Source organism: Nyctibius grandis, chromosome 33, assembly GCF_013368605.1.
Source record: "Nyctibius grandis isolate bNycGra1 chromosome 33, bNycGra1.pri, whole genome shotgun sequence".
Lineage (NCBI taxonomy): Eukaryota > Metazoa > Chordata > Aves > Nyctibiiformes > Nyctibiidae > Nyctibius > Nyctibius grandis.
In genome coordinates, this window is record NC_090690.1 from 4567273 (window position 1) to 4594237 (window position 26965).

The 26965-nt window shown below is 41.5% G+C and overlaps 1 protein-coding gene across 1 annotated transcript in view; it reads left to right on the forward strand.

Moving 5' to 3' along the window:
- ANTXR1 (ANTXR cell adhesion molecule 1) overlaps window positions 1-26965 on the forward strand; it is a 99262-nt gene continuing 72297 nt past the window's right edge. The window contains exons 1-9 of the mRNA XM_068421421.1: window positions 1-152; window positions 8261-8332; window positions 9056-9127; window positions 11661-11742; window positions 12957-12990; window positions 14742-14821; window positions 16612-16680; window positions 18581-18661; window positions 25814-25874. Of these exons, the coding sequence (XP_068277522.1) occupies window positions 1-152; window positions 8261-8332; window positions 9056-9127; window positions 11661-11742; window positions 12957-12990; window positions 14742-14821; window positions 16612-16680; window positions 18581-18661; window positions 25814-25874 (703 nt within the window). The remainder of the gene's footprint in view (window positions 153-8260; window positions 8333-9055; window positions 9128-11660; window positions 11743-12956; window positions 12991-14741; window positions 14822-16611; window positions 16681-18580; window positions 18662-25813; window positions 25875-26965) is intronic.

Genomic DNA, 26965 nt, shown 5'->3' on the forward strand with positions numbered 1-26965 from the left:
ATGGCTATTACAAAGCAAAGCATCTTGAGACTTGGCTTGAAATGTCTTTTCCTAGCAACTTTTATGCTAGCCTGTGATGGACAAGGTGGAAAGAGAGAGAATGGTGGTCCTGCCTGTTACGGAGGATTTGATTTGTATTTCATTCTAGACAAGTAAGTCAGTTCTACTCTCTTCTTTTTCAAAGAAATCTTTCTCTAGGCATGAACTGGCATGGCATATACTGATACCGAGGAGTTTTTCTTTGGGTTTTGGTTTTGTAGAACTCGCTGCATCCCTGATGGACCTGCGAAACTCCTCACAACTATGGCTTTGTTTTTGTTGTGGTAATTTCTTTGGTAGGTCTAGTACATAATCCCATTGTGCTCTGTAAATCAAATCGTTATAAATTTTGCTGTGGTTCATATAGAAGCTTTATTGTGTACTTGACCCTGTAGTTTCTTAAAAGAGTGGTTGGGAGAAGCGCAAAACCCTGGTCACCTTTGGTTTCCCTGTGAACCGTGAAGGCTGAGGAACTCCTGAAAGCAGGGGTTGGAGAGTTATTATTGCAGGCATTAATTCTGTAGCTGAAAACGTGGAGGAAATGCTCGCCTGCTTGGAGATCTGGTTCTGTACGGCTTGCTCCTTAGCTCTGAACGTTCTAGAGCAGCAACTTGCAGGTAAAGCCTGGGCTCTGAGAGGTGGCTGCTCCCTTTGAAAGGGTCTGATTTTGGCCATTGTGATGGAAAACAGCTAGAGTGCCTTATTTAAAGAGAGCTTTATTTTCTCTGCTCTGAGTCACATTTTCTTTGTTTCCTGTTAATCAAATGCATGTTTTGACTGCTTAACTCTTTATACTGAAGATAACTTCCTACCTCACTTTTTTCATCACTAATTATGATAGCGTCATCTTCTTGGCACTGCTAAGTTTGCCTCTTTACAAGCCTTCAGAGTGTAGATGGAGTGATGTGAAATAGGTATGTGCTGAGCTTTGGAAAGCTTCATATTGAAAGAATACAACAATTTACAAAAAGTATAAAAAAAGTACTAGCTAAAATGATTCTCTTAACTTTCTTGGTTAAGAACAGTTCTTTTGAACCAAAGGTTTGGAAATACTGGAGACTATGCATGCCAGAGCAATGGTACTGACATTATTAACCATAAATTTCAGAGACAGGAAAGTATTTGCAACTTGCCAAAAGGGCTCGCAGATGAAGCTTTCTGACTGATCCTCTTGAGTGTTTTGCAGTAGCTCCCACATTCCATTAGTATAAATGACTTGGAATTACATAACACTTTATTACAAAACACTGGGTAAAATGTAAGACTGAGACACTGGGTATTTTAGTGTGCCAGTTGTCCTAACGCTCCAGGGGAAAGATTTTTTTTTTTTTTTTACTTTATTCAGTGGAAAGATCTATCTGCTTAATGCATTTTGTTGCCTTGGCTGTTCAGTTACCAATTGACATATTTTTATTGCTACATACAAAAAAAAACAGAGCATGATTTGTACTGCAGACAGCTTTTGCAAACTGCATTTCCCTGAAAGCTGAAGCAGAATTGAAGGTATTCTCAAATCTGATGGAAGTGCTGTGTTACACCTCAGAGCTAATCTAGCTTTAACAGCCACTTATTTCAAGTTCTGTGCTGTCCTGTTTCTAAAAGGCATGACTTTCTAGGCTTGCTCAAGGGGTTATGAATTTGGGTGGAAATAAGAAGCTTGGCACAAACTTTAAAGTAGGCAGGCTTACCTCAGTGTATGTATTGAGATATCCAACAAAAAAAAATATCTGGCTTTGACAGTTTCAGGATTCCTATTTCTGGGATTTTCCTGGTGCAGAAATGAACAAGGTCTGATGTAAAAACATCCTTGGTGTCCAGTGGAATTTGTGTTTATGCTACTGATGTGTACAATATGCTGTGGACCTGGTTGTTTAGCCTTTGAGGAAGCTGATGGAGACTTACTGTGGTGGAGTAGATTATCCCATATCTTTAAAACTTTCTTTTATTCCTCAGATGCTAAGCTGAAGTTTAAAAAACTTGAGTCTTATTTAGCCTAGGTTTTCTACATTTTAATTGTTGAGAGAATGTTTTCAAAAGTGCTGCTAAAGCCCTGAATGTGGAGAGAGGTGATGCCTATAGAGGCCTTTAGGCAAACTATGAAATGATAATAATAGATTTGGGGCTCACTGCTTTTTCTTTGAAATAGCTCTAAAAATGATTTAAAATTATTAAAAGTGATAAAGGATGCTGAAGCAGAAGAGATTTAGATTCTGAAACATGAAATGTTAATTGCAGTGGTGGAAGAAAGCCACTGAAATATTAAGCAACCTACTTCTGGGATCAAAGCAGTAATATAAAAACAATAAACACAGCCCTGGGAGTCAGCAGTGCTAGAGCCCTCTACTGACCCTTTTGCCTCAGTGCCTGGTTAGATTTAATGACTACTAAAGTCCATTTAGCTTCTGTGTCACTGTGGTGCTGAGGGGTTTAATGGATTGAGGTTCCCATAGGCTGAATGGTAGCAAAACATATGGCAGAAGATGCTGCCAAAGAATTTCCATCCTGGGTGTGAGAAAAGATATAGGGCCTTCATTAAGAAGGAAGAATGAGGAAGCAGTGAGATGTTCATAAACATAAAGCAAACATTTGTTTTTGCTGACATTGTCTAGTTAGTCTAAAAATATCATCCATGTGGCTAATTAATGAAGACTATGACCCACCCCCTAACCAACATGATATCTAGTGCTGTAGTATGTAAACACCCCACATGAGCACAGCTGGAACGTTAGGTAGAGGCAGCTCCCAAGATTAATTTATTTGCAGGTAGGGAGGAAGGAATAACAATGAGTAAGTCTTCTCAGTAATCTTTTGCTGTATCCTCTGTATGTCAAAGGTGTTATTTCTTATGCTCTTGCCTGTTGTGTGCAAATAGTAGGCATTTTATACCCATGTGCAGAAAACACACAGGGAGCTGTACATGTGTGTGAAAGAAAACTTGGCTCTAAAAGATCCTTGGCAAAACGAAGCAAGTAATCCAAGCTGTTTCCTGTGATCCCTTCATTATTCACCAGACAGCTGATCTATTTTTAACCAGTTGTACTGAAGTGAAACTCCTGGCCTAGAGAGGCTAATAGTTGTTTCTTTGAATCTTGCTTTAGTAGCTGTAGTTAGCATGACTTAAGTAGGACTAAGTCCAGATTTACACTGAGAGAGTAGAAGAATGTAGGGGCCACGGTGGGATGGAAAGCAGACAGACACTCTACATCACCAGGCAGGGAGACTGACCTATGTGAACCGCTTCCAGTAGTGGTGACTCTTCCCCTGGGAAATGTGAGCCCTCCAACAGAGCTGACCACAGAACCCTTACAGAGCTGAAAAATATTCTAGCTGCTCTAATCAGAAGAAATAGAAGCCTTCAGTAGGTAATGGTAAAACTGAGTGTCTGCAGAAATAGATTCAAAATAATCTCTGATCTTTGCTGACCTAGTCAGTGATTCCTTGATTGCTTTCGTGGAATCACAGGCCTGAATCCAGAGCCATGTCTGCATTTTGTTTGGATGGCAGGGGGTTGCAAGTATACGGAGGCATAGTTTTTCTTTGTTTTAGCACGAGGGTTGAGGGATGCTAGCAGGGTAGGATGAAGGAATTTGCACATTCTTGTGTCTTTTTTGCTTGTTGCCTGAAGGAATGTAATTAACTCCTAAGTCTGCTGTAGGCATGCAAATGCAATGAGCTAAATTAATATGTGAAATCCTTGCCCGTCAAGACCTGTGTGCATGTTTTTTAGCCAGTGGTGAATCTAAGGTTAACTATTACTTGGCAAAATGGATGGGTGGGAGCTACCTTACATCCAGGATTAAGGGTGTGCCTGCAGCGCTCTGCACTTTGTCTACTGCTTGATGTAAAATCAGTCCATGGTTACTTGTTAATTAGTTGGTTTTTTATGTATTCCCTGCCAATCAGGAAGAGAATAATGTTCTTGGACTGCAGTTAGGCTTAGAGGCTTATCTGCTGGACCTCTATAGACCCTATAACGTCAAATGTTTGACAGTATCTCTGGTGAGCTGTCTCATGTGAAGTGTGGCACAGTATAGTAGTGTTTCCTCAAAGAATTGCATTACATCTCTGACATCTTTGTGTTATGGAGTGTTTTCAGAATTGCTCCTGAAGTATTTGTAAAGGCAAAGGACCCTTTTGGCTCATTTGTGTTGTTTTTGAAGAGCTCAATAAAAAGATGCTGCAAAACTTTTTGGGTCAACGCAACCTCTGACAGCTATGAGACTTCTTGAAGTTAGTCCAAAACTGTGGAAGTTTGAGGAGAATTTGGATCAGCATCAGTCTCTGCAGCAGGTGTCTTCATGCACTTCTGTCAGCTGCAGTGCATGTAACTGGTGTGAAGTCTTTGTGTAAGAGTTTGTGGGCTTGATTCTGTTTTCTTCTAGTTTGTGAATTAAATAAAACTACGTGTATTCTGTGAAGGTGCAATGAGAGAAAGGGAAATAGGGAGTCTAAAAAGTGCAAGAAAGACAAACTGTAAGGAGGTTTGAGTTGCTGCAGCTTTGGGTTATGGTGCATCTTGTCACAGTGAGTAGGAGAAAAGCACCTGCTGGAGGGCAGAGTTCAGCTGGAGCGTGACTCTCCATGTCTGGAACCATGGAGCCATGTTGAGGGTCTCTCTCGCCTTTGGATTTAGTTTAGATGTACAAAATGCCAACAGAGTTGACCACAGAGTGTATCATTCTCTTGTTAAAGGCATAATGGTTTACTTAGTCTTAATTTCCATTTATTGGGCTTTTCTCCAGCAAGAGGATTTGGCATCCTCATGATGAGCCTGTTCTTAAACTGCAAGTTTATAGCATCAACCATTCAGCTGCAAAGTGTTGGCTCGCTGACCATCTTGTTTCTCTTTGGGCATATGAAGAGATAACAGTTTTAAATTTGGCTTTTATTGTCTTGCAGTTAAGCTTTGGAAATATTTGTTCTATTCAGAGTTCTTGGCCTGCCTTATGAGAGGCTTTACAAGTGACAAGTGTCTTTTACTGTGGGGCTTCCAAATAACACAGCTGAAAGCTGTGGAGGTTGAACCCTGTAAGCTAATGCTGGTTTTGTAAACCTTCTATAGACTGCAAAAAGGTTAGTTTTGTTGGGTTTGTCCATTTTATGCCAAGTGAAGACTAAGAAGTCTGAAGTGTGTTTCAGAATATGTATTTTGTTTATTAGAGGAGTGCTTTTTTTTTCTAAATGTAGACCTGGGCTTGACTAGATGGGGAATTAACTGCAAGTAGACTGAAAGCTGTCTAGCTACAGGTGGAAAACTTCCTGTGCTAGAAGGAGCAATGTATGGTCAGCAAAAGTGTGAGCCTTCATCTTGGGACCCTTTTATAGCTTGCTCTGGTAGAGGTGATGAATAAAGGGATTGTAAACTATTCCAATTGCCCCACTTCAGTGTCTTTGGAACTGAAAGCAGAAACTGTCCTCCTTTTGTGGGATAGAGTGGGTTTGTTTTTATGACTGTAGCAATGGTAAGAAATTTCCTTAAAATAGATGTTTAACATTCTACTGCTCTTGAACTTCAGGTTGTTCCTTTTGTGTGTTAATAGATGTGTGGGAAGGTTTCACGGGGGAAAAAAAGCTGTAACTTCAGATGCTTGGATTTTTGTTCTGGAGGGCATAAAGATGGGACTGTTGGTGGGAGAACACAGTGAGGATGATGCAGGCGAGGAGGTGCAGCAGGAGGTGCAGCCATACTTGTGTGAAGAATTCAAAAGCACTGCTTACCTGAAAAAAGTGCCCAAAGAGTTTAAGACCAGCGGAACAACAGTTGCAAAGGCAAACACTTAAACAGGATGTGCTATTGACTTACTGACTGACACATCATTGGATTGAGCTACTGGTTTTTAAGCTTTCTTCTGGCAAATGCTGTTTTCAAAAAATGTAGGACTTCTCAGAGCCACGGAAAATGACAGTTTTATATGCCGACCTACATACCTTATGTGCTCTGTGGCTGGATCTCATTCCCAGCTACCTTGCTGCAATAGTAATTTTAAGTGATGATCAACTTTTGTTCAGAGGGGCAGAAATAACCACACTTTTAAAGGCTAATGTAGCTTCTAGGGCCGTGTCCTGTTGCAGGTGGGGGCTAACTAGAGCTTCTGTGTTGGCAGTTGCTGAGAGCTAAATTTTCCCTTAACATGAAGTGTAGTATAGTCATCTTACCTGATGGCTAGGAGAAGGTTGGTTAGGGTATGCTTCTGAAAGGGCCCTAGCTTCACATGTCTGCTACCAGATGGTTCAGAAGACATGTGAAACTTTAATGAGGTGTACTTTTTTTGAGAGGTGGATATATGATCTAAAGAAATGTACGTTTCACTTGAGGAGGTAGCAATTTTTTTATGGTTAGCAAAGCCTTGGCTTCATGTGTCTTCTGGAGACTGATGTAACCATTGCCATAAAGTCAAGTGTTTCTTTTATGCCTCATCATATAAAGACAATAAATATTTATTTTCCAGGCCAGTTCTCGGGAATTATTTGGGCTATTTAGCATTGATGGACCTGGAGTGCCTGTCATGTTCAAGGTCTCAGAGTTATTCCACACATCTGAGAGGAATTTGCACTTGGGATTGAGCTTTGTGTGTCTCTGTTCTACCAGTTTGCAGTTTGGATGCAGCAGGGGTTAAGTTTCTTGTTTGAGAGCAAGTCCTGATGTACTTCACCCTTCATCTGTTATAAGACACCAATTTTCCCACTGTTCGTGTGGTTTAATTAGTTTATCAAAACCTTTACTGTTGGTGTTTCTTTAGTCCTCTCTGATACACATTTACATGGGGAACAAGTAATGATTTCAAGTCCTGGTGTGATGAGAGGAAAGAGAGCCAAGAAGTAATCTAGCACTATTAGCATTTGCTTATGCTCAGGTCTCCTCTGCAATGTGTCCCTTACAATCACGGACAAAATGGGGGTGCCTGTAAGGTTACCTTTAAAGAGGTGTATTTGGTATCGAGTCCTTTGTGCAACGAGAGATGGAGAGTTCACTGTTTTTCCAGATGGTCCATATGCTCTTGAACCTGTGCAAGGGTCCTCAGTGCATGTCATCCAATGTTGCCTTTGGACATATTAGGGCCACACAGAGAAAGAATGGCTTGAGGTATCATGGAGCAAGTGGGTAAGGCCAAGGTTTTTTTGAATGGCTGTAAATAAAAACCAGGTGTGGGGAGTATAGGGAAGGAAATTTGTCTGACCTGCACAATGTGGTTTGCACGCTTGCTGTGCTGCTAGGAAGTGAAGTAATGCTCTTTGCAGCCAGGCTGGGGTTGGCTGTACCAGGTGTGCAGTACTTGGGTGAAACTATTCATGGCTGTTCATTTGCATTCTCAGATCTAAGGCAGAACAGAGCTGGGTCAGACGCCTTTTCTTTCTGTGGAGTGAAAAAACATCTCAAATGTGCATCTTTTCTTCTTCAGACTGCAGATCAATGAAGTTTCTATTAAAGCTGGGATGGTTATTTCCCCTATAAATATTTTTAATTGTAGTCAATGAATTAAATAAGTGATGACACATTTATTTTCCAACTCTAGGAAGGAATTTTTTTCCAATATTAATATTCCAGTGTTCGTAGAAGTGCTTATGCCAGAAGGGGCACTTTGTGCTGAAAGATTCTGATTAACCTGATTTTTTTCCTGGTTCTTATAACATGAAGAATAATCCAATCCCATTATAGTCCATGGTTTATTCTCCTGAGGAGCAAAATTAGTTTGGTTTGCCTTTAACTGAGGTGTGAAAGAATTAGCAAGAACAGTCGAGATGTGGACCTAAGGTGTTTTACTTTTCCTAGTCTCTAGTACAGTGGAAACACTAGAGAAGTTTAATAATCTGTTCTTCCAACTGCATTTTATTCTCAAAATACACTTGAGTTAAAAGCTCTGCATAATGGTATGGCAAGTGAGTTGGTGGAATTAATCTAAAATACTGTGCAGAGAGACAGGTCTTCACTCACCCAGGGTTTATTTGCTTAAGGCTGTGCTAAAGGTCTAGCGTAACTGCCGTATGTTATTGCCAAGTGTAGCCTCAAACACTAGCGTGGAGTGTAAATTATTGTTGCTCTTCAAGGTTAAGTAGGAAATGTCATTTACAGTTTAATATGTCTTTAAAGGAAGAATATAGACAGTGAGTGTTCAACAAAATAAAAGGAAATGACTAGCTGAGCAATGTGTAACAAAACATTAGGCTGGGAAAACAATAGCAGCAATTAAACTAATATCTCCTGTAATAATTGTTTCTCTAGATCAGGAAGTGTCCTGCACCATTGGAATGAAATATATCATTTTGTGGAACATTTGGCCCGCAAGTTCATAAGGTAAGAAGTGCTGCTTGCAGATAACGGAATGAGGAGGGGTGTGTGTGAGAGTGGCTAGGAGATGTGCTCTCAGTTGCAGTCAGGTAGCACATGCTGCTTTCCACCAAGGGACCTGGTGGAGAGAGAGTTCTTAATGCTTTTGTCAGATCATCCTTTCTGCTTTTCCCCAAATTTTTGTCATGCAGGGAACAGGAGTAGATAAGCTAATTATTCCCTTTTTTCCTGCCTGAATTCGATGGATCAAATCTCATATTTTTGTGGGGAAGGAATCCTCTTGTTTCTGAGATGGCTGGCTACTGCCTGAGGTGCAGAAGTTCGGGTCTGCAGGGAGAGGCCTAGGGCTGCAGCTTTCAGGCACTGAATGCCTTGAGACAGGATGAAAAAATCCCCCAGGCCAGTGGGTGGAAAGTGTTATGATAAACATAATTAGCCTCCCTTTGTCTCCATGGTGATACCAGGATGCGCTTAAGCCTTTCTTGTTTAGCAATCCTAAGGTCATGATGCACATGCTACTTACAAATTTTAGAAAGATTCCTCATGGTTTGCCTTAACTAGGAAGGCCCAGGGCAAAACCCCTTTTGCTGCTCAGTCCTGTCTCTCTCATCCTGCTGAGTTATAATCTAGACAGCAATCAGAGCACCCTGTGTGTTTGGTGTTACATGTACAGTAAGCTCTGGTCTGGACTACAAAAATAATTCATTTTTTTTCCCTCCCCTTCTCCAGCCCTCAGCTGAGGATGTCCTTCATTGTTTTTTCAACTAGAGGGACAATTCTAATGAGGTTAACAGAAGACAGGTAAGAAGAGGTTTAAAGGTGCACGGCAGCTTTTGTGTCTTTGTTGTAGCTTCCTTCACCTTCCTTGCTCAGTGATTTCCTAGTCCACTGTGAGCAGTGTTGTGACACCTTTGTGCTTCTCAGTTTAATTCTTTGAATCACCTGTCTGTTTTCACATATGACATTCATTCTCTAGAATGCATTAAGGCCTCTTAAGGCAGAGGTTGCCACCCTAATTTTAACTTCTAAATGTCTTTCTGTCAGCGTAGGCTTTTAACTCAAACTGCTTTCATCGAGGGAGGCTACCTTCCACAGATTTTCAGGCTTTTGTCAGAGAGCAAGAGCCTTGTTGCCTTTGAAACATCCTTAGGGAGTTTCTTCTGCAAACAAATAGATGAAACTTCCTTCCCATAAAAACAAAGTTGAAAGCTGTAGGTTATACCATACCGTTGAGATAGAGGTGAACAGGATTTCTCCAGAGGTCTGAAGGTGTGTTATAGGCAAACAGTGTTTAGGATAGCTTGCAAGGCTGTATATTTTTTGGCAATGACAGTTTGATTGCCATGTTTCTGAAGCATGTTCCTGTCATCCCCTTGTAGATCCCCAAGTTAATCCCAGTAAAATCTATGGGATGGATTTTTCTTTTTACTCTAACTTCAAGGAGAGCTGGATGAGGTCCTTTAATTGCTCTTGCTTCCTCTGTTAACTTCATTGCCACGTGGAGCAAAAATATATGTAACACATGTGAAGGCTGTAGAAGTCAGCATGTGTTTTACATATTGGATGTCTATGAAATTGCATACCAGAGCAGCTACTATAGAGGAATGTATAGGAAACTGGCCACTTTCCTAAAGAGCAGTCCACATACATACCAACCTCGAAAAATGGCATTAAACCCAGCCAGCCTCAGCATCTCTTGCCACTCACTGCAACAATAAGTATAAAGAGAATGAACCATATCTAACTTGGTTAAAAAACCTATTCCCTGCCTCTCTCTGTCTCCCACCCTGTGAGCACACCCCATTGCAAAGATCTCTAGTCTGTTAAGGCTCTAAGCTATGACACTTAAGTTTCCCATGTGGAAATGTATTTCTTATTTATCCAGCTGTCCTAGAAATGTTGACTGGGAACAGGATATTGATATGGTATTAGTCTAAAAGCCAGCTGACTGGAGAGCTGCTGGTTTTTATTGGAAGACTGACAAACAAGGTGTGGGCTTCATGCTGGTCCCTTAGTTAACACTGGCCTTTTTTAATAGGAAGCTGGAGTAGTGGCAAAACCTCTTTTACCTTGCCCGTGCCTCCATGTGGTGTATCAGCATCTGAATGTGAAGACTGAGGGTGCTTAGCATCCCTTTTGGAAAGACTCTGTGCATCTAATGGGACTGGATTGACATATTTTAAAGACCTTTGCTGTGTATTTTAAAATTTCAGTCTTCACATTTGAAAAATAGTTCTGATCACAGGAAATGCTCTTGAATTTTATATTCAGCTTTGGCTTGGCACGTGCATGGGTAGCTGAATGGAGGAAATATCTGCCCCTAGCCCATCTATGATATATGGCTCAGTGTCTAACTAGTTTGGGCTATCGCAGGTACAGAATGAGTTCTTGAATGTTTGATAATTCAGCCTATTGCAAAAGCAGACACTCTTTTCTCCCTGTGGGAGTCAGTGCTCTGTAGAGTGGATAATGTCAATGCACTGCTGCAATCAGCCTCGCAAATGTGCGATAGGGTATGTCATGATCACACAAACTGGATTTTCTGAAGTAGTTAAAATATGCAGGGACAAAACTGACTTCTGGCATTCAGCCTTGCAGTGTCAGTGTGGCCCTGCATGCAGTGACTTAATCTGTTTCCCATGAAGATTGTATAGCTTGCTCAGAGATACACCCCACATATTGCAGGGTCTTATCTTGGTCCTAAAGACTTCTGGCCTGTACTTGGCTTCCAGAGTTTGGTGTCTGCAGCTCAGTGGAACAACAAATGGGTGCCCACCCCATTTAGCCTGCAGTTGATCTGGCACTGTGCCTGGGATTTTTAAAAAAATTAAAACATACCCTGAATCATAATGAGCTATTGGGAAAGGTTTTAATCTTTAAATCAGTTCGAACAGGAACTGAAGTTCATAAGAACTTATGAAATAAACTGGAGTTGCCAGGATAGTTTGAGATTGTATCATTTTTTGTGGCTAGCTAATTACAGTTGTATAGTCAAGTTAACAAGCATAAGTGAGGAAAGTGAGCCAGGTACAAGTCAGCTGCTCTGCTTCTGCATCAGAGGTTTGACCAGGGTTACACAGGGAATATTTATTTAGAAAGAAATGTATGGATATTGACCCAGGAGGTGCTGCTATTGTGATGCTTTCTCCAGGCTGTGGGAACACTGGGAGCACATCTGCTCTATCTATCCAGACATTACCTTAGCCTGTATAAACATTGGGTTAACTCTCTTTTTTCCCCTCTGTATCTGGTTCTGCCATGCATGTCTTCGCCTGGATATCAGCTCCTGATAAATTTGATCTTGGATCTAACAATGCATCTGCATTCGTTTCAGGGAACAGATACGCCAGGGTCTAGAAGAGCTGCAGAAAGTCCTTCCAGGAGGCGACACATACATGCATGAAGGATTTGAAAGGGTAACTAGATGCATGCTATAGTGCCTCTACGCTGTGTCTTGGTGTTCCTCAGGAATTGTTAAGCACAGGAATCTGGTTAATAATTCTCTGGTAGGTAAGTGGGGCTATTTCCCTTTTATGCAATAGGTGCACTGAAGTATATGCTTTCAGTGTTGTAGCTGGTACAAGGGAGCTGCAAACCCTACTATTTATCTTTCTTTTTGCCTTCAGCTTTTATGGGGGGAGATGCCTTTTCAGCTTAGGACAAAACAGAAGGCTTTGGGATTGCAGTCCCCATGGAACCATGTTCATGAAGGGTGGAAAGCTGCCTAGAGTCCTGCACAGGTGCTACAGTAGGTTTGTTAGAGGTGGGTGAGGACTGAGGCCATGACTCTAGCCTGTTCTCACTTGTGGGCAAATACTACTATGCAGAAGTTATTGCCTGCTCTGATCTCCTTGTGTATATTTTGCAAGTGCAGGAGTTTCTCTAAACCTGAACTCCTGAATCTACTCCTACTTCTGTAGCAGACATGCATTTGGAAGGATTGTGGAACTGTCTGCTTATTGGAAATGCATGTGAACACATGACAAAAATTCAGGTGACCTGACGGAGATGCTGGCTCTTAACTGGGAGGCCAAAACCAAATCCCAGAGTTTGGTGACTTCAGAAACTTTGCAGGAGAAGTCCAAAAAAACAAACTTAAATTCAGAGCAGAAATGGAATTCATAAGCCACATATGTTCAGGGTGGCCTACTTTATCATTTTGAATTGATGCACACTGAAGTGTTTGCCCTTCTACCTTGCATAATATGCTTGTGCATAGATCAAGTAGGAGACAGAAGCATAAGAATATTTCTCTGCAGTTGGTTTATTTGCAATTAGAGTAGTTGATCTAGAGGTGCTGGGGAATATTTATCAATGGACCTACTATGTTTCAAGCAGGAAGGTGAATGTGACTTTCGGATAGCAGAAGAGTGGGAGACTACATTACTGTTGGCCAAAGGCCTTAGGCTTGGTTTGACTGAGTTATGCTTTAGATAAGATCTTGAAGTAATGCAATCAAAACCATAGGCAAGAAACTTGTTCTTTGAAGCAGATATCTCTGAAGCAGAGGTTATGCGCAGACTACAAACATGACATCCTCACTGCCATCTTTTTCTTTCTGGTGCATGTGTAGATGCCCTCAAAGTAGTAGTATTCATTTATTGCTAATAATCTTCTAATTTAATTTCAGGCAAGTGAACAGATTTACTATGAAAATGTTCACGGTGAGAAACTTTCTTGATCCATTGAATGTTTATTTTCTCTTTCTTTTTGACTGATAAATAGATTTGAAATGCAGCTTCATTGTGGGAAAGGTGGAGGGTGGCTCCTGTTCTTACAGGAATGCAAAGCTATTCAGGGTAGTTGTTCCTGAAAAGGAAAAAGAACATGTGGAGCTTTAAGGATCCAGAGCTGGAATGAATGTGTTTTAGGCCAAAAGTGAGAAGCCAGGCTGACTGAAGGTGCCTACTCTTACCAAAACTGCCTGGTGCCTTATTTTGTTCTTTTTGCTTGAGGACTCAGGTAACCATTTCTTCCTTCTGAAGCATGACTATGTGGACATGCTGTTAGGTAAAAGTTTTTTCAATAAGCAATTAATAAATCTAGTAGTAAGTGCAGAGAATTGCAAAAATGTTTGTCCTTTCCTTGCTTGTAACTAATGTAAAAACTTTCTGCACTGCAAAGCCTTAAGTAGAAACATAAACATTGCTGCTTGGAAACCAAGAGACAGGTTTTGCAGGGCTGCTCATGAATAAAATGAAAATGCCACCATATGCATGAAGCAGTGGACAACTGGGTCCTCAAGTCTGAATGTTGGCCTGTATATTTTGTCTTTGTTAGTTCTCTGTGTTTGTCCTTGCCCCACTAAAAGGCGTGTTTATAGCACCAGCAGTAGGTCCCAAGGCTCCTGCAGTAGTCAATGGAGGGAGAACGGCATCTCTGGGGACATTTGGGCTCCTAAGTTTGCACAAGAAGTGCTCACTGTTCTCCTTTTCCTGCAGAAGGAGCCTAGGCACTTGACTTAAGCATCTGCAGCATGAATGACCCTGCATGTTGCTTGTTGTTTGTCAAGCACCCAACTTTCTCATTGCTTCATTACCATGTTATTTAAAATTGGGGATTTCTTAGTGGCACCAAGAAAATGAGGTATCAGATCTCTGTTCTGCAGTAATTGAAAATGTTGCTTGTTTGGATTTTTGTCTCTTCAGCAACAGCTTGTTAAAGGCACAGCCCCTCGTAATGGCAGGAAAATGCCCTAGATGATTGAAGAAATTTAAAGGTTGAGAATTTACATGCCTTGACATATTTAGCCTTTATCTTTCCATAACAGTGTGTGTGCACGATGTACCTACAGAGCTCCTTCAGTTCTGTAGCAAGTCTATTGTCAGAAATATGAATTAATTCTATTTGGCTGCTCTTAAAAACTAATAAACTTGTAAAACCCAAGCTGTAATCAATACAAGGGGAAGACTGCAAGGTTTAGCTATGTTGCTGAAATACGTTACACAAGAAGGTTGAAGGTTTTAGGCCATTTTCCTCCCATATCTGTTTAAATCCCAACTGAGCTTTTTATCACAAGCTGAAAAAAAAAATCTCTGGATTTCTTGAATTGACTGTATTAATAAATTCAGGAAAAAACAAGGAACACTTTGCATTGGTTTTTTTGATGGCTGCAGTCTAATCTACTGGTCTGAAATATTGAAATAGTTATGAGAGGCTGTCAATGACCAATCATTGGCACATCAGAGGAGTGTGGTGTAAAACTGTTACAGAAGGCAGGTGCCTGAGTGGAAAAAGAGTGCAGAAATTCATGTCCTCTGAAAACTGGTTGACTGAAGGGTGGTAAGGACATGGGCTTGGTGTCCATTGTTTCTGGTCCTTTAAGTGTGCTAACAGGTTGCTAGCAGGATATTTTCTAGGCTAGTTTAACAAATACAACTCAAAAACAAGGGACTAAAGAAGTTTGTGTATTTAGGTTACAGAACTGCAAGTGTCATCATTGCATTGACAGATGGTGAACTCCACGAAGACCTATTTTTCTACTCCGAGAGGGAGGTAAGTGTCTTACACATTTTTAGCCAGGGAGACAATGAAATGTCTGGGCTTGCTGCTTTGAAGGCAAAAGATAAGGAAAACCTTTTTTCCAAGTAACAAATCTTCCCTTTGGTGCTCTTTAGACATGAATCTTAAGGATAAACATTAACAGCAGCAATGCTTCTGACTCATCAAAACTGAGACCATTCATGGGAAAAGGGGGGGGTTTTAAGCTTCCAGTTAAAAAAAAAAAAAAAACCAAACAAAAAAAAACAAAAAAAACCCGGAGGAGGGAATAGTTCACAGCTGAAAAGTTTCAGTATTTACTGGATTGTTCTGGGAAATACCTGAATCTTCTCACTTTGACTTTTCTTCTTTCACAAAATGTAAAAAATCATGGAAGGAGGATGACTGTTGTTCCTAGATAATCTGTCACATCAGAAAGCCTTTCAGATGACCAAATCCAAAATTTCCACAAATATTTCCAAGATTGCAGCATGTATTGTCAACACCCTCATTAAATTAGTGTATTATGCAAAATGTTAGATAAACAGTAGGTTGAGCACTTGAAAGCTTTGCTGTATAATGTTCCTACTGATCTCCTTTTGATAGTCATCTCTGAAGAGATGAACCAGTTTTCACTTGTCAGTCAAACAACTTAAGATGACCTAAACTTGGAAGATTGTATTGTTACATGAATTTGCTATGGACAGAATTTTTCCTCTCAATCTGTCCAAAGTGCAGCTTTAAATCCAATAACAACAAAAGGAATCGTTTTGTAGAATAAAACCAATATTGCTACAGCACAAACAAATGTCATGAATGTAAAGTTCCCCTCCTTACTGCTCACCTCCTTTTCTTCCCTTCCGAAATCAAAAATCCACAAGAAAAACAAGTTTGTTTTTAGAGGTGAATGAACAAGTTGAGAGGTCAGAAGCGTTATATTTGGTTTGGTTTGGGGAGGAGCAGTTAGTGAGCTAGTAAAACGGGGATCCTGAACTCAGCTCTTACACTGGGAGTTGCTTCAGTTGTTCAGGTTTAAGTTTCTCAGTGTAAAACTGGAATGTTGCTTTTCTTGTAAGACACTTTGGTACCTGACAATTTGAGCTACTGCAGTCTTCTGATACAACCTGATGTGCTACCATCTTTTCTGGGAATGGATTTTCAGTCAGGTATTCCTGTTCTAATGAAATATGATTAAATCACTTAATTCATACTTAGGCAGGCAAAAGCATTTAGAACAGTTGCTTTTTGAATAGTAAATGCAACTTCACCTACATGTCAATGAAATAGCCTGGAAAAATCAAACCTGTGGATGTTTTCCCTTTATTAGTTTGAGATGCTGTGTAAATAGTGGGAGTAGTACAGTTTTGTAGCAGATGGAATGAAATGTCTCTTCACCTATGGATATCATGAGTCCAGGCACACGTCTGAAATAGAAAATACCAAAACATTGTAGGTTACCATTACACTGGGATGTGCCCTAAATGATGAAAAGAAAATGGATTTAGTTTGTCTTGCATCTGTTGGACAGACAACTGTTAGGAAGTTGGAGTTGCTAGGAGCTAATTAGGTTTAAAAAAACCCCATCAAATACCTTGGGTTTTGCTTTACTAAACAAAATAGCTACTCTAGTAGCAGATAAAACCTGTTTCTGCAGAATTAGGGAGGAAAGCTTTTAAAACTCTCTTTTGACAAGCTCCCCTGTCACTCATTTTACAGAGAAAGACTTAAATTTACGATTAAGACTTGTCAGAAACCTGCATCCCATCACATTTGCATCCATGTCATCTTACCTTTCCTTGTTCCAGGCTAATCGGTCGCGTGACCTGGGAGCAACAGTATATTGTGTTGGTGTGAAAGACTTCAATGAGACCCAGGTAAATGAGGCCCTCGCGTTTACTGAGGTCCTTGGCAAAGGTGCATGTTGAACACAGACACACGCTCCTGAATCGCTTTCTCAAGGCTTCTCAAGCAATCTTCCTCTCCTGTTGTCTGACAGTCTGAAGTGACTGCCTGAAGTGCCTTGGTCTGGGTGTTGGGTTTAAGCCTCTTTCTGTCTAAATGTCTGTATGTGGAGAACTGTCTCTGCATGCCACAATTACTCTTGCTAATGGTGGAGAAAAGCAGAGGAAAAGACACATGAAGAACAGTAAATCAGTCTGGCTTAAGCTGTAGGCAGAAGGTGCTTGTGGGGACCTTGTTTTCCATAAAATTGAGGTATTGCCCTACAACACTTCAGTTTGAGTCCAGCTTTTCTTTCGCAGGAAAAGTATGCTGTAAAAAGCACACTGCTTCATTAGTGACACTAATATTTTATAGTGTTTTCCCATTTGATAGACTGACTTAAATTTATCATATGGATGTTAGTATGTCCCTGAATTACATTTCACACCAAGTGTAACAGTTGACTTTATATTTTTCTAATATGAGTGAAACACTTCTACAGCAAGAAGGGAATAATAATGGCAAAAAGTCTAGATCTAAAGTAGCAGAATTTAGACAGCTGCTACTTGAAGTCATTTAGATGCTGAAGAAATTAACTGGAATTAGATGACTGTGTCTGAAGTCCCAGAATGCACTAGGAGGAGGACTATGGGGAATGAGTTGAGGAAACTATAAACATCCTGGCTTACAGAAGCTGCTGTGTCTTGGCCAACAAGCAGTGAGCAACTTTAATACCCTTCTCGGAGCAGGCAGGGGAAAGTTGCTTGGAGTATTTCTCTGGATGCAAACCAGGGGGTTGGCAGTTTGGTGTTTTGCTTGAGAAGTGGGAGTTCTGAGTGACATGAGCTGGAAAGGTGGAGCCAGTGGGGTTTAGGGAGGAATGTGTGGCTAGTCTGCTGCCTCCAATTTGCAATGCTACAGGAAACGCCAAAGAGGCCTGCTGGGCTGATGTTACCTCTGCCATGGGAGAATTACTATAACAAACGTTGGCCTTGCAGCAGTAAAACTTGATTCTGCTTCAAGAGATGCATGGAGAGCTCATTACTTCTGAATTGGGCTTATGTTTTTGCCTTAACCCTTAGCATGCTACTGACAAGTGAACATGCATGTAGCTCTTCACAGGTGATGTCCTGGTTTCCCTTATGTTACCACCACCTCGGGAATGGCCCTCTTCCTTGTCACTTAGGCTTTCAAATGTACTTCTGCTTCCTTTTCCCTCCACTCGGAAAATATCTCCTGTTAGCTCCCTGCTGTCTTAGCTCTGTAATGGTTGAGCCTAGGACAAACAGTCAAATCTCCTTTCCTGACAGGAAAGGTGAATCAGGCCTGTATCTCCAGTTGGGGTATAACTTGCATTAGTCTTCTCTATATGTGAAAATACAGAATCACTTTGGTTAGTTCCCTGGTTTAGATGATGTATGGGCTGAAGTGTTTTGCTGCATTAGTGGCCTGTTGTTTTGATCCTGTGGCCTATTTTGGTTGGGTTGTTACTGTGCTGGGTGATTTACAGTCATGTGGGAGACAGTTTTTGCAATGAAGATCATTAGGCTCTGGGCACTGGTGAAAGCCACATTCTGTCTTGTTTTCAAAGTTAAGGGAAGCCTTTTCTGATTGCTGATATAGAGCTTTCTAAAATCAATCCAGCTAAAGAGAGAAACATTTCAATGCTTGACAAACTATAATGCACTCACAATCCATACAGAGTACTTGGAGTATCTGGGGTTTTTTTTACTTGCAAGTGGATGAGTCTGGAGAAGTCTTAATTTGCTGCCTGCTGGCTAATTTATCTCATTCTTTGCATTTCTCTTTTATTTACTTTCACCGCTCTGTCAGCTGGCTAGAATTGCCGACAGCAAAGATCATGTCTTTCCAGTGAATGATGGTTTTGAAGCCCTTCAGGGGATCATAGACTCTGTAAGTATTTTTAATCATGTGTTTGCATGTGTGCACGTTGGTTTGTGTTAGCTTGCACAGGTGAAGGTTTAGTTTTCCTGTGTTCACAAGGACCTGCTGACTGTTCATAAATCACTTAAACACTTGTTCTGAAGAAACTGACCTTTGTTTGTACTAATATTGCTACTTCAAGGTAAAGTTTATCAACAGGTAGCAATACAGGAAGCTTTGAGCACAAATGTTACCTTTGTATGTCTTCCTCCTTGATGGGAAGTAACTGACTGAATGGACTAGGCACATGGTGACAGTTTATAAATGGCTGCCCAGGCTGGGGCTGCAGAGATGTGTTAGAGCACGTTCTGTATGAAGGACTAGGGCACTCGCTGACCTCCATCCTTCTGCTTGATTAGCATCCTCTCTGTCCTGAGGGATGTGCTGCACTGCTCACCTGGTTAGAATGGGGGAAGGGATCCTGCTGTGTATACCAAAATCCCCAAAACTCTGCTTTCTACATTCTGCCTCCTGACAAATGGGCTGTTTTTTTCCTCTCCAGACCCAGGTTTCCCCACTCTGATTGGTCAGTTCCTGGCATTTCTCTAGGGATTGGGTGCAGCATGGAAGAGCTGGCTTGTTCCTAGGTGGCTGGGATAAGAGCTAGCATTCAGCTGACAGAGGGAGGGGCATAGACTGTTTCCTTTCCTATGGCTTGTGTACAAGTCATGCACGTGGCTCCATGATCTTTACTGGCAAATAAGGATGCTTGGTGGGGCATCCCTCTTTCTACTTCTAAAACCTTGAGCAGCCTAATACTGTCTCACCTAGGACCAATGCTTCCCTTGGCTGAGCAGGAAAGGCAATATACGAGAGGATGTGTGTGCCATTTTCATTGTAAGTGTAACATGTGCCAAGTGTTCACTAGGAAACAATGTAGCTTTTGGTATTTTTCTCTTCCTTTTGCTCAGTTGTATCCCATAACTGTTCTAATTAGATTGTTTCCCATGGCTACAAAGAGGCATGGGAAATCCTTTTAAGGACATGTGTTTTGTTCATTTTGGTATAGGCTTCTCAGTTGATAAAACACAGATGAAATACACAACTTGAAGCTAGGGAGGGTCGGTTCACCAGAGGGGTCTCAGATTTCTGTGTTTACAGTGGTTACACACTATTCTCACCGTGTACTACCAAGCAAAACTGTTCCCTCAGTGCAGGGTCAGTTTTCCCTAGTGCTCTCGCATGTAGATGGAATACAATCCCTGGCTTATTGGTTTTCCTGGCGCTGTCCAAGTGTGGGGCTACTGCCTCAATTCTCTTGGACAATCAGGTGTTGCATGTCATTCAAGAAAGCAACAAAACAACAAAAAACCCCTAGTTTGCTTCCCAGCCCTGCATTCCCTTTGCAGCTGTTCTTAATGAATTCCAGGAGCAGTTCTGACTCCCTTTCCAGTTATACTTCACAGAATGGAAAGACTTCAGCCTCCAGGAACCTAGTCAAGAACTGCTTGAGCTGACTGGTGCAAGATTTACCAGCCCTGGGAAGAAGGGTCACAAGGAAAGTGTAATTATACAGTAATGAATCTGTGACCTGATCACTTGCATTTGAGTGGAGTGACTGCAATAGCTTGGCTGGAAAGGAGGTGTGTAAAAGGAATGGCAAGAAGGACATTAATCACTGCGTAGAATAACAAAGAATCTGTAGATTCCTCTTCTAGCCAGAAAGTAAGCTCCCTCCTTCCTTCTTTTCTTGTCCTTGCAAAGCACCTCTGTCTTTGGACAGACAAACAAAGCATTTGCATTCACAGGAAAGCATTTTAATGGGAAAAGGACCGTGAGATTTGGAAGCTTCCTTCAATTCCCGCGTGAGAGTTGGTATAGCAAGGATGCTCAGCCGTGTGTAGAGGGGATTGGTTAGGCTACTGGCTGCTGGTTGATATAACGGGGGGAAGGAAAGATAAAAATGTTGAGCCTGGGGGAGATGAGTGCTTGAAATCACTCTAGAGATGCGAAGACCTGGGTTTGTCTGGTCTGCAGTGATTTGATGTGAGCTGCCCTGTATTCCTGCTGAGGCAGCCTGACTCTTCCCTCCTCCTCTTGTCCTGAGGAGTAGATGATTTTCGATCCTCTGTGTGTGCAGAGGCAGTGGCCTTGGAAGTCCTCTGGAATGAGGAAGAGGGGGGAAGCAGGGAGTAGTGGAGTTGAGGCTGGCCTCCACTGGGCCTCTACAGCTGCTGAGCAAAAACGTTCAGGGTGGTGGGTCTGCAAATGTTTCAGTACACCTGCCTGCCCTTTTCTGTGGGAGCAGCAAGTTTGGAGTTAGCAGCTGCAGGGACATCTGCTTGGTGCTTTCCAAGGAGGACTGTCTCCCACTGAGCACCACCAAGCTATTCAGGCTGTGCCCTGGAGGCTGAAATGAGGCTTAAACGAGCTGAAAATATAGTTCCATGCTGAAGTCATACTTAAAAACATGAATCTTAGTGGGAGCTGAAGGTATTCAGTGCACTGTATGTAGGTTTTGGTCCTTTCTCTTGTGTGAGTTCCAATGTGACTTTTTTTATTAAGCAAACCAATTGCTTTGTCTCTCTCATTGTGGAAAAAGCTACTGCTGAAATTTCAGCTTCCCCTATGTTTGATGGGGATTTTGAGTTAGGAGGGAAGAATCTGGTAGAGAAACAGACATCTAATTGCTGTAAGCTGGGAAACAAATGGAAGGAACTGAAGTAATTAAATTTTACTTTGCCTGAAAAATTTCTGCAGATCATAACCTGTCAATTTAAAGCAAATGGAGCGAGTCCTAGAAGGCAAACCTGAAACTCAACTTCATCTACTGCTCCATATGTCTTTGGTAGGAGTGCTGGAGGCCATAGAACATGAAGCAACATGAAAGTAGTCAGGATGGGATCCTGTCATTGCTGTGCTTTGAGCCTTCAACAGAAACTGACTGAAAGAGCAGTGGCTTGGAACACGAATACTCCCTGATCTTTGCCATGTGTTAAGCAGTGGCACTAGCTCAGAGCTTATCTCAAATAGAGGTGTAATCACAGGTCCCTGAGAAAGCATTCTCTGAGTGAGCTGCCAGAAGCCTAGTGAAGCAGTTGTGATGTATAAAAAATGAAGTAGTGTGAACTAGTTTGTGGGACTGTCTCATATCTGTATAAATTGTGCAAATGGTTCATCCTTTTAAGTTTAATTTCTTTTGTATTCATTTTGGATCATCTTGCCCACCTACCCTCAGTATTTTTCAGGTCTTGCCTCAGCTCTTAGAATTGATATGGCAGTTCGATGTACTCCTTCACCTCAAGAAATTTTAGCTTGGAAATGTACTGCCCCTGAATACTTCTGTTACACAAACTGCAGTGCTGGGTGTGTGTAGCGGGGTAACTTCTGTGAGAACTTGATGTGAGCATCTAATAGATGAAGCATGAGAAGTGTGGTGATGCTTTTACGTCCTCGTCCTGAGCTAGCTGGTCAAAGTTCACTTGCAAATAGTAAACTGTATATTCACTGGTGCAGGGAGAAGGGGCTGAGACACCATGAATGGGGGAGAGAGATGAAAGTTACTTCCTTTGCAAGACATATCCTGTGTGTGCAAAATCTGTACTACACACCAAATGTGTGAGTCAGCTGTCGGCCTTACTGCGAACACGTAGCCTGAGCTTTGCGTGTACCCTGCCCAGGGTCAGCAAGCTGGGCTCTTTGAGCTTCTTCAGCTAGTAAGGAAGGGTGGGTTCTTCAGAGGGCAGTTTGGAGCAGGAGCTTCATATAGATCTTCTGAATCTGTCTTCTGTCAGAGCTAGGCTTTCTACATAGGTCGCAGAGAAAGTCAACAACTCGAGCCTCTTGGCTTGGGTAGCTAGTTAACTGTCTCCAGTAGAGGATGTGAACCCCCAGTCTCAACTGTACAGTGTTTCTCGTTACTTTCAGTGGTATATGATCATGCTTTCTACTTCTTTCTTCCCCCAAATGCATCTTTAAAAAGCACTTAAATATATTTGTTTTCCTTAGCTCATGCAGATATTATTGGGTAGGAAACACTTCATAAATTACTATTTTGTAATTGGCAACAGACTTTGTTATTTAGTAATTCAACAGAGCATGATATATGAGCACCTAGCCTCAGACTGCAGGTCATTCACACTAACGCTGATTAGGCAGGAACCTTCTATTAAACTTCAGCATCCTGTTTGCTAATTAGAATTCCCGAATTTGGTGGAAAAAAATTTCTAAGAAATATGCAGCTGCTGCGGTGAAATAATCTGTCTGCATCCTTGTGGACCAGAATGCCAAATGAAAGGTTCCAGCAGCTGCAGAATTTCACTCCCCTTCTTCCCTTTCTTTCTAAAAAAGACCTGCAGGGCCTCTCCTGGTTCTTAGCCTTTAATGCATTGCCTGGCAGAAAGTTAAACTAGTCACAGGTAGTGCTAAATTCAGTTCTGTCCTGATGGAGATAACCGTGACAAATAAAGCCGTGCTTCCACAAGGATGTGCTGCATTTTTTCCATTTGGCCTGTCAACAAATATTAACAAGAGATCCTCCCAGGAGCCTGTGTGGAGCTGGAGCATAATTAGAGCCCTATAGAGTACACCAGGAGACTGATTTGGGAATCTGAGCTTGGTCATTATCGTGTGCTGCTAAAGACAATGGGATGATTCCTCACCAAGAGTGAGCACGTGCTTCAAATACTTTCCTGCACAGACGCCAAGGCGAGCTGCCTTGAGGCCTGCAGTTGGTTACTAAGTAAACCAGAACTGTTGTAGTTTTCCCTATGAAAATGAGGATGTGGAGTCAGTTCTCCCGTGTATGCTGTTGGAGTGGTTTATGGGTGCTCAGCTGGGAGATTGTGTCACCACTCTTGCATGTTATTTTGCTTTCCTGGGGAGCCAGCCCGCAGTGAATGAAGGGCACCTACAGCCCACACAAGGCTGTGCGCTCCTTGGGAAACGAAAGAACCGAAGATCTGATGAAATCTTCTACGTGGAATATGTTGAGGTCCTTTTTGAATTTATTTTTATGGTGAGGAAGAGGCATAAAGCAATTCTTTTGCAATAGTTACAGCTCCCTGATTTTCACTTTAAGTTAGGGTGGGTGCTTGGAGCATTGGAAACCTCTTATTATTCTAAATCAAAATAAATATTGCAGTTGGCACTGTAAAAAGCCATTAAGGCCAGCTTTTATAGTCATATAAATGGGTTGGATTGGACTGGAAGGGAGCTCTGCATCATCTAATTGAGACACCTGCTATTCCACCCCCCCCTATCCGAGTTGGCTTACAGCATAAATGTTTGCAGATGATTGAATAGAAGTCATGAATTTCAAACTTAATTATGTGAGGTTTTACTTGATTTTTTTTTTAAAAAAGAAAGTATTGATTGTATTTTTCACACATTTGTTCTCAACTCATTTGCCTATTTCTTGTTCATTGCTGAAAGGCAATAAGGAGAAGAAATATATATTAAAATGTTTGGGGATGCTGAGAGAGAGGGGAAGAGAATCTAAGGGGGAATTTGGAAAAATGTGAAAGGATTCTCTCCTTAAAGGAGACATTTTTCAGTGGAGAAGAAAAATACTTGGAAAAATATCAGCTCTTAGTTGTGTTCATTAGCCACGACAGTTACTTTGGGAGAAAAATGCTGTGTCTTCAGAGAAGCAGAACCTGGAATGAGTAAGGGGTGAGTAGTAGAGGACTGACAGAAGATGGATGGATGGATACTTTGAGAGCATTCTTGCAGTCCTCTTTATTTTTTGTCTTCCTTATTCTCCCTTTCAAATTGTTCTAGTGCTTTTCACTTCTGTTCTTAGCTGTTGACTTTCTCTTTTTTTCCACTTGACAGTTCCTGTATAACCTTGTTCCTGCAAATCTTCTTTCTCCTCACTTGTCAGGCTGCCAGCAGCTCAGACGGTCCTCGTTCCTTCAGTCCCTTGGTACTCTTTCAGTCTCTACCAGCCCTGCTTTTGAGTAACTCAAACTTTTGTTTAAAAGTTTTAAAAACTAAATCATGGCTCTATCTGTACCTTTTGCAATTAGGTATTTGAGGCAGAGAGCCGTGATTGTGGAGAAAAAAATAGATTACCTTTTTCTTACAGAATTGATTGTATTGGTTGCTGTTCTTTCCTTACAGCTGTTTCAATTTAAAGTTGGGAAAATAATTTTCGTGTTGGATTTGAGTCATGATGCTTGGCTGACATTTACTTGCCTCTTGGAGCTGACCTAAATTTTGATCAGTATTACCTCGTCTAGGGGCTGCTCAGCCCAGTGCTGAACACCCACAGCTCTCGGTCGCTGCTGCCGTTCTCACGGGGCTTACGGCCACTGTCCCGAGTTTGCTGACTGTGTGCAGTGAGGAATATGAGTTGGTCTTCGGAGCAGGGGAAAGGCTGCTGCACGCAAATAATAACTTGAGCAATTTTAGCACTGTATGGGAATAAACAGTATCCAACTCTCGCATGCTCCTCGTGCCTTGCAAGCAGCCTGCCAAGCCTGATGCTGAAGTATTTGTGTAAATCACTGTCTACGCATAAAGTAGTTAAAGGCAGTGCCAACCCTTACAAAAACATGCTGCTTAATTTAAGTTTGGCTTAAGTAAAGAACAATTGTCCATACATCTTGATTTGAAATCACAGTGCAACTTTGAGGTTGCACTCAGGTATGCTCTCATAGATCAGACTAAAAAATTAAGAAGTTGAAACCCCTGCGCTAAAACTTGAGAAGTGGCTATGGAGATATTCCTAGGACGTTTTAATGCAAAGGTAAACAGCTTAGCTTAAACTTGTGACGTTTTATTTGGAGTTTTGGGCTCCAGAATAATTTTGGAGAGGGAGGTGTGACTGCAAAGGGAGGACATTGCCTCGCTAACCCTTCAGAGTGCACCTTAGTTGTTACGGGTCATAGTCTGCATAATAACTTGTACCACAGACAGAGGCTTGTGCAGATACTGGGGAGCGTTGGCATCCGTTGCCTTCCTCCACAGCAATAGTTTGCTGTGGAAGAGCAGTGACACCGATGTGGTTGGTTTAAAGTGAAAAGCCAAGATGGCATAATTGTGACATGAATGCCAAGTGCAGTGTTGAGTTAAGCATTTGGGTGAGAACAAGTGCACTCTCTCTCTCACGCTTTTAGATTTGTGTTTCTATAGAAACAAGTCTGAGATACTTCATGACATTTTTTTTCTATCTTTTAGATTTTGAAGAAATCCTGTATAGAAATTCTGGCAGCAGAGCCTTCCAGTATATGTGCAGGGGGTAAGTATAAATTGAGGCCCTCGTTGTTCATGTTGCCTAAAATACATCTTTGTCCGTCTCTAATTGTTGGAGATTGCAAAAGTAACTAATTAAGAGGAGCTAAATCGTCTGCTTTTTTGGTGAATTTCTTTGCATCTTACAGTAGCTTACACATTTCCCATTTCTGCCAAATGATGCCAAATGGGATTTTCTTACAGAAAAGCCTTGAATTTGACAGATGTGACTAACTGTTTTTCAGTCAAACCAGTCTGTTTTACTCGGACTGTGCCAAACTTGAAGTAGATATGCTGCAAAATTACAAACCAAATCAGAAAATAAGACTTTGTGATTAGGTTTAGTGTTTTGCAAATTCACCATCTCAGAGGATTCTTGAGGGAAGTGCTGCTTAAATCTCAGAGGATTGTTGAAGGAATTGCTGCTTAAGAAACTAGCAAGAAAGTAAAATGAGGACACTTTGATCTAAAGGCTTCTAATATTCTTTGAACATTTCTTAGGCATTTAGGGTTCATACAGTGACTGAGGACTACAATATAAACATCATTCAGCTGACTTGTGTGAATTGTACTGCCCCCTCTTTCTCTGCTTGTTCTAATATGATTGTGCTATGTATTCTGTGGCTTTAAAGTCCTGGCAAGCATCTCTGCGTTCAGCAGAACCCAGCCTTTTTCAAAGAAAGCTTGAGAACCATTTTAGCCTCTTCCACCTGCTTCCTGTGAATTCTTCCCATTCTGTGATGTGTATCCTGTTTGAATGTGTAGCAACTCATCAAGTAGAGAGGCTGGGAGCAGAGCTGTGGTTTATAGAAAAGAATGAGTGACAAGTTCTGCATCTTCTTTTTTTTCTTGAATTGGTAGTCCAAATAGGAAAGCCAATTGTCATTACTTCTTTGTTTCCACTTCCAAAGCAGCTGCTTTAATCATCCTTCCTGCATCTCCTGTTCCTAGAGCAATTGCCTGTATACCTAAACATATACAGGTAGTCATATTTTCCTAGCAGATGCAAGACACCAGGCTAAATGCCCAGTAAGTACCAGGCATCATGTTTGCATTCTGTGCGTGCCACTGCAGTAGTTTTGCTTTTGAAGCCAGGAT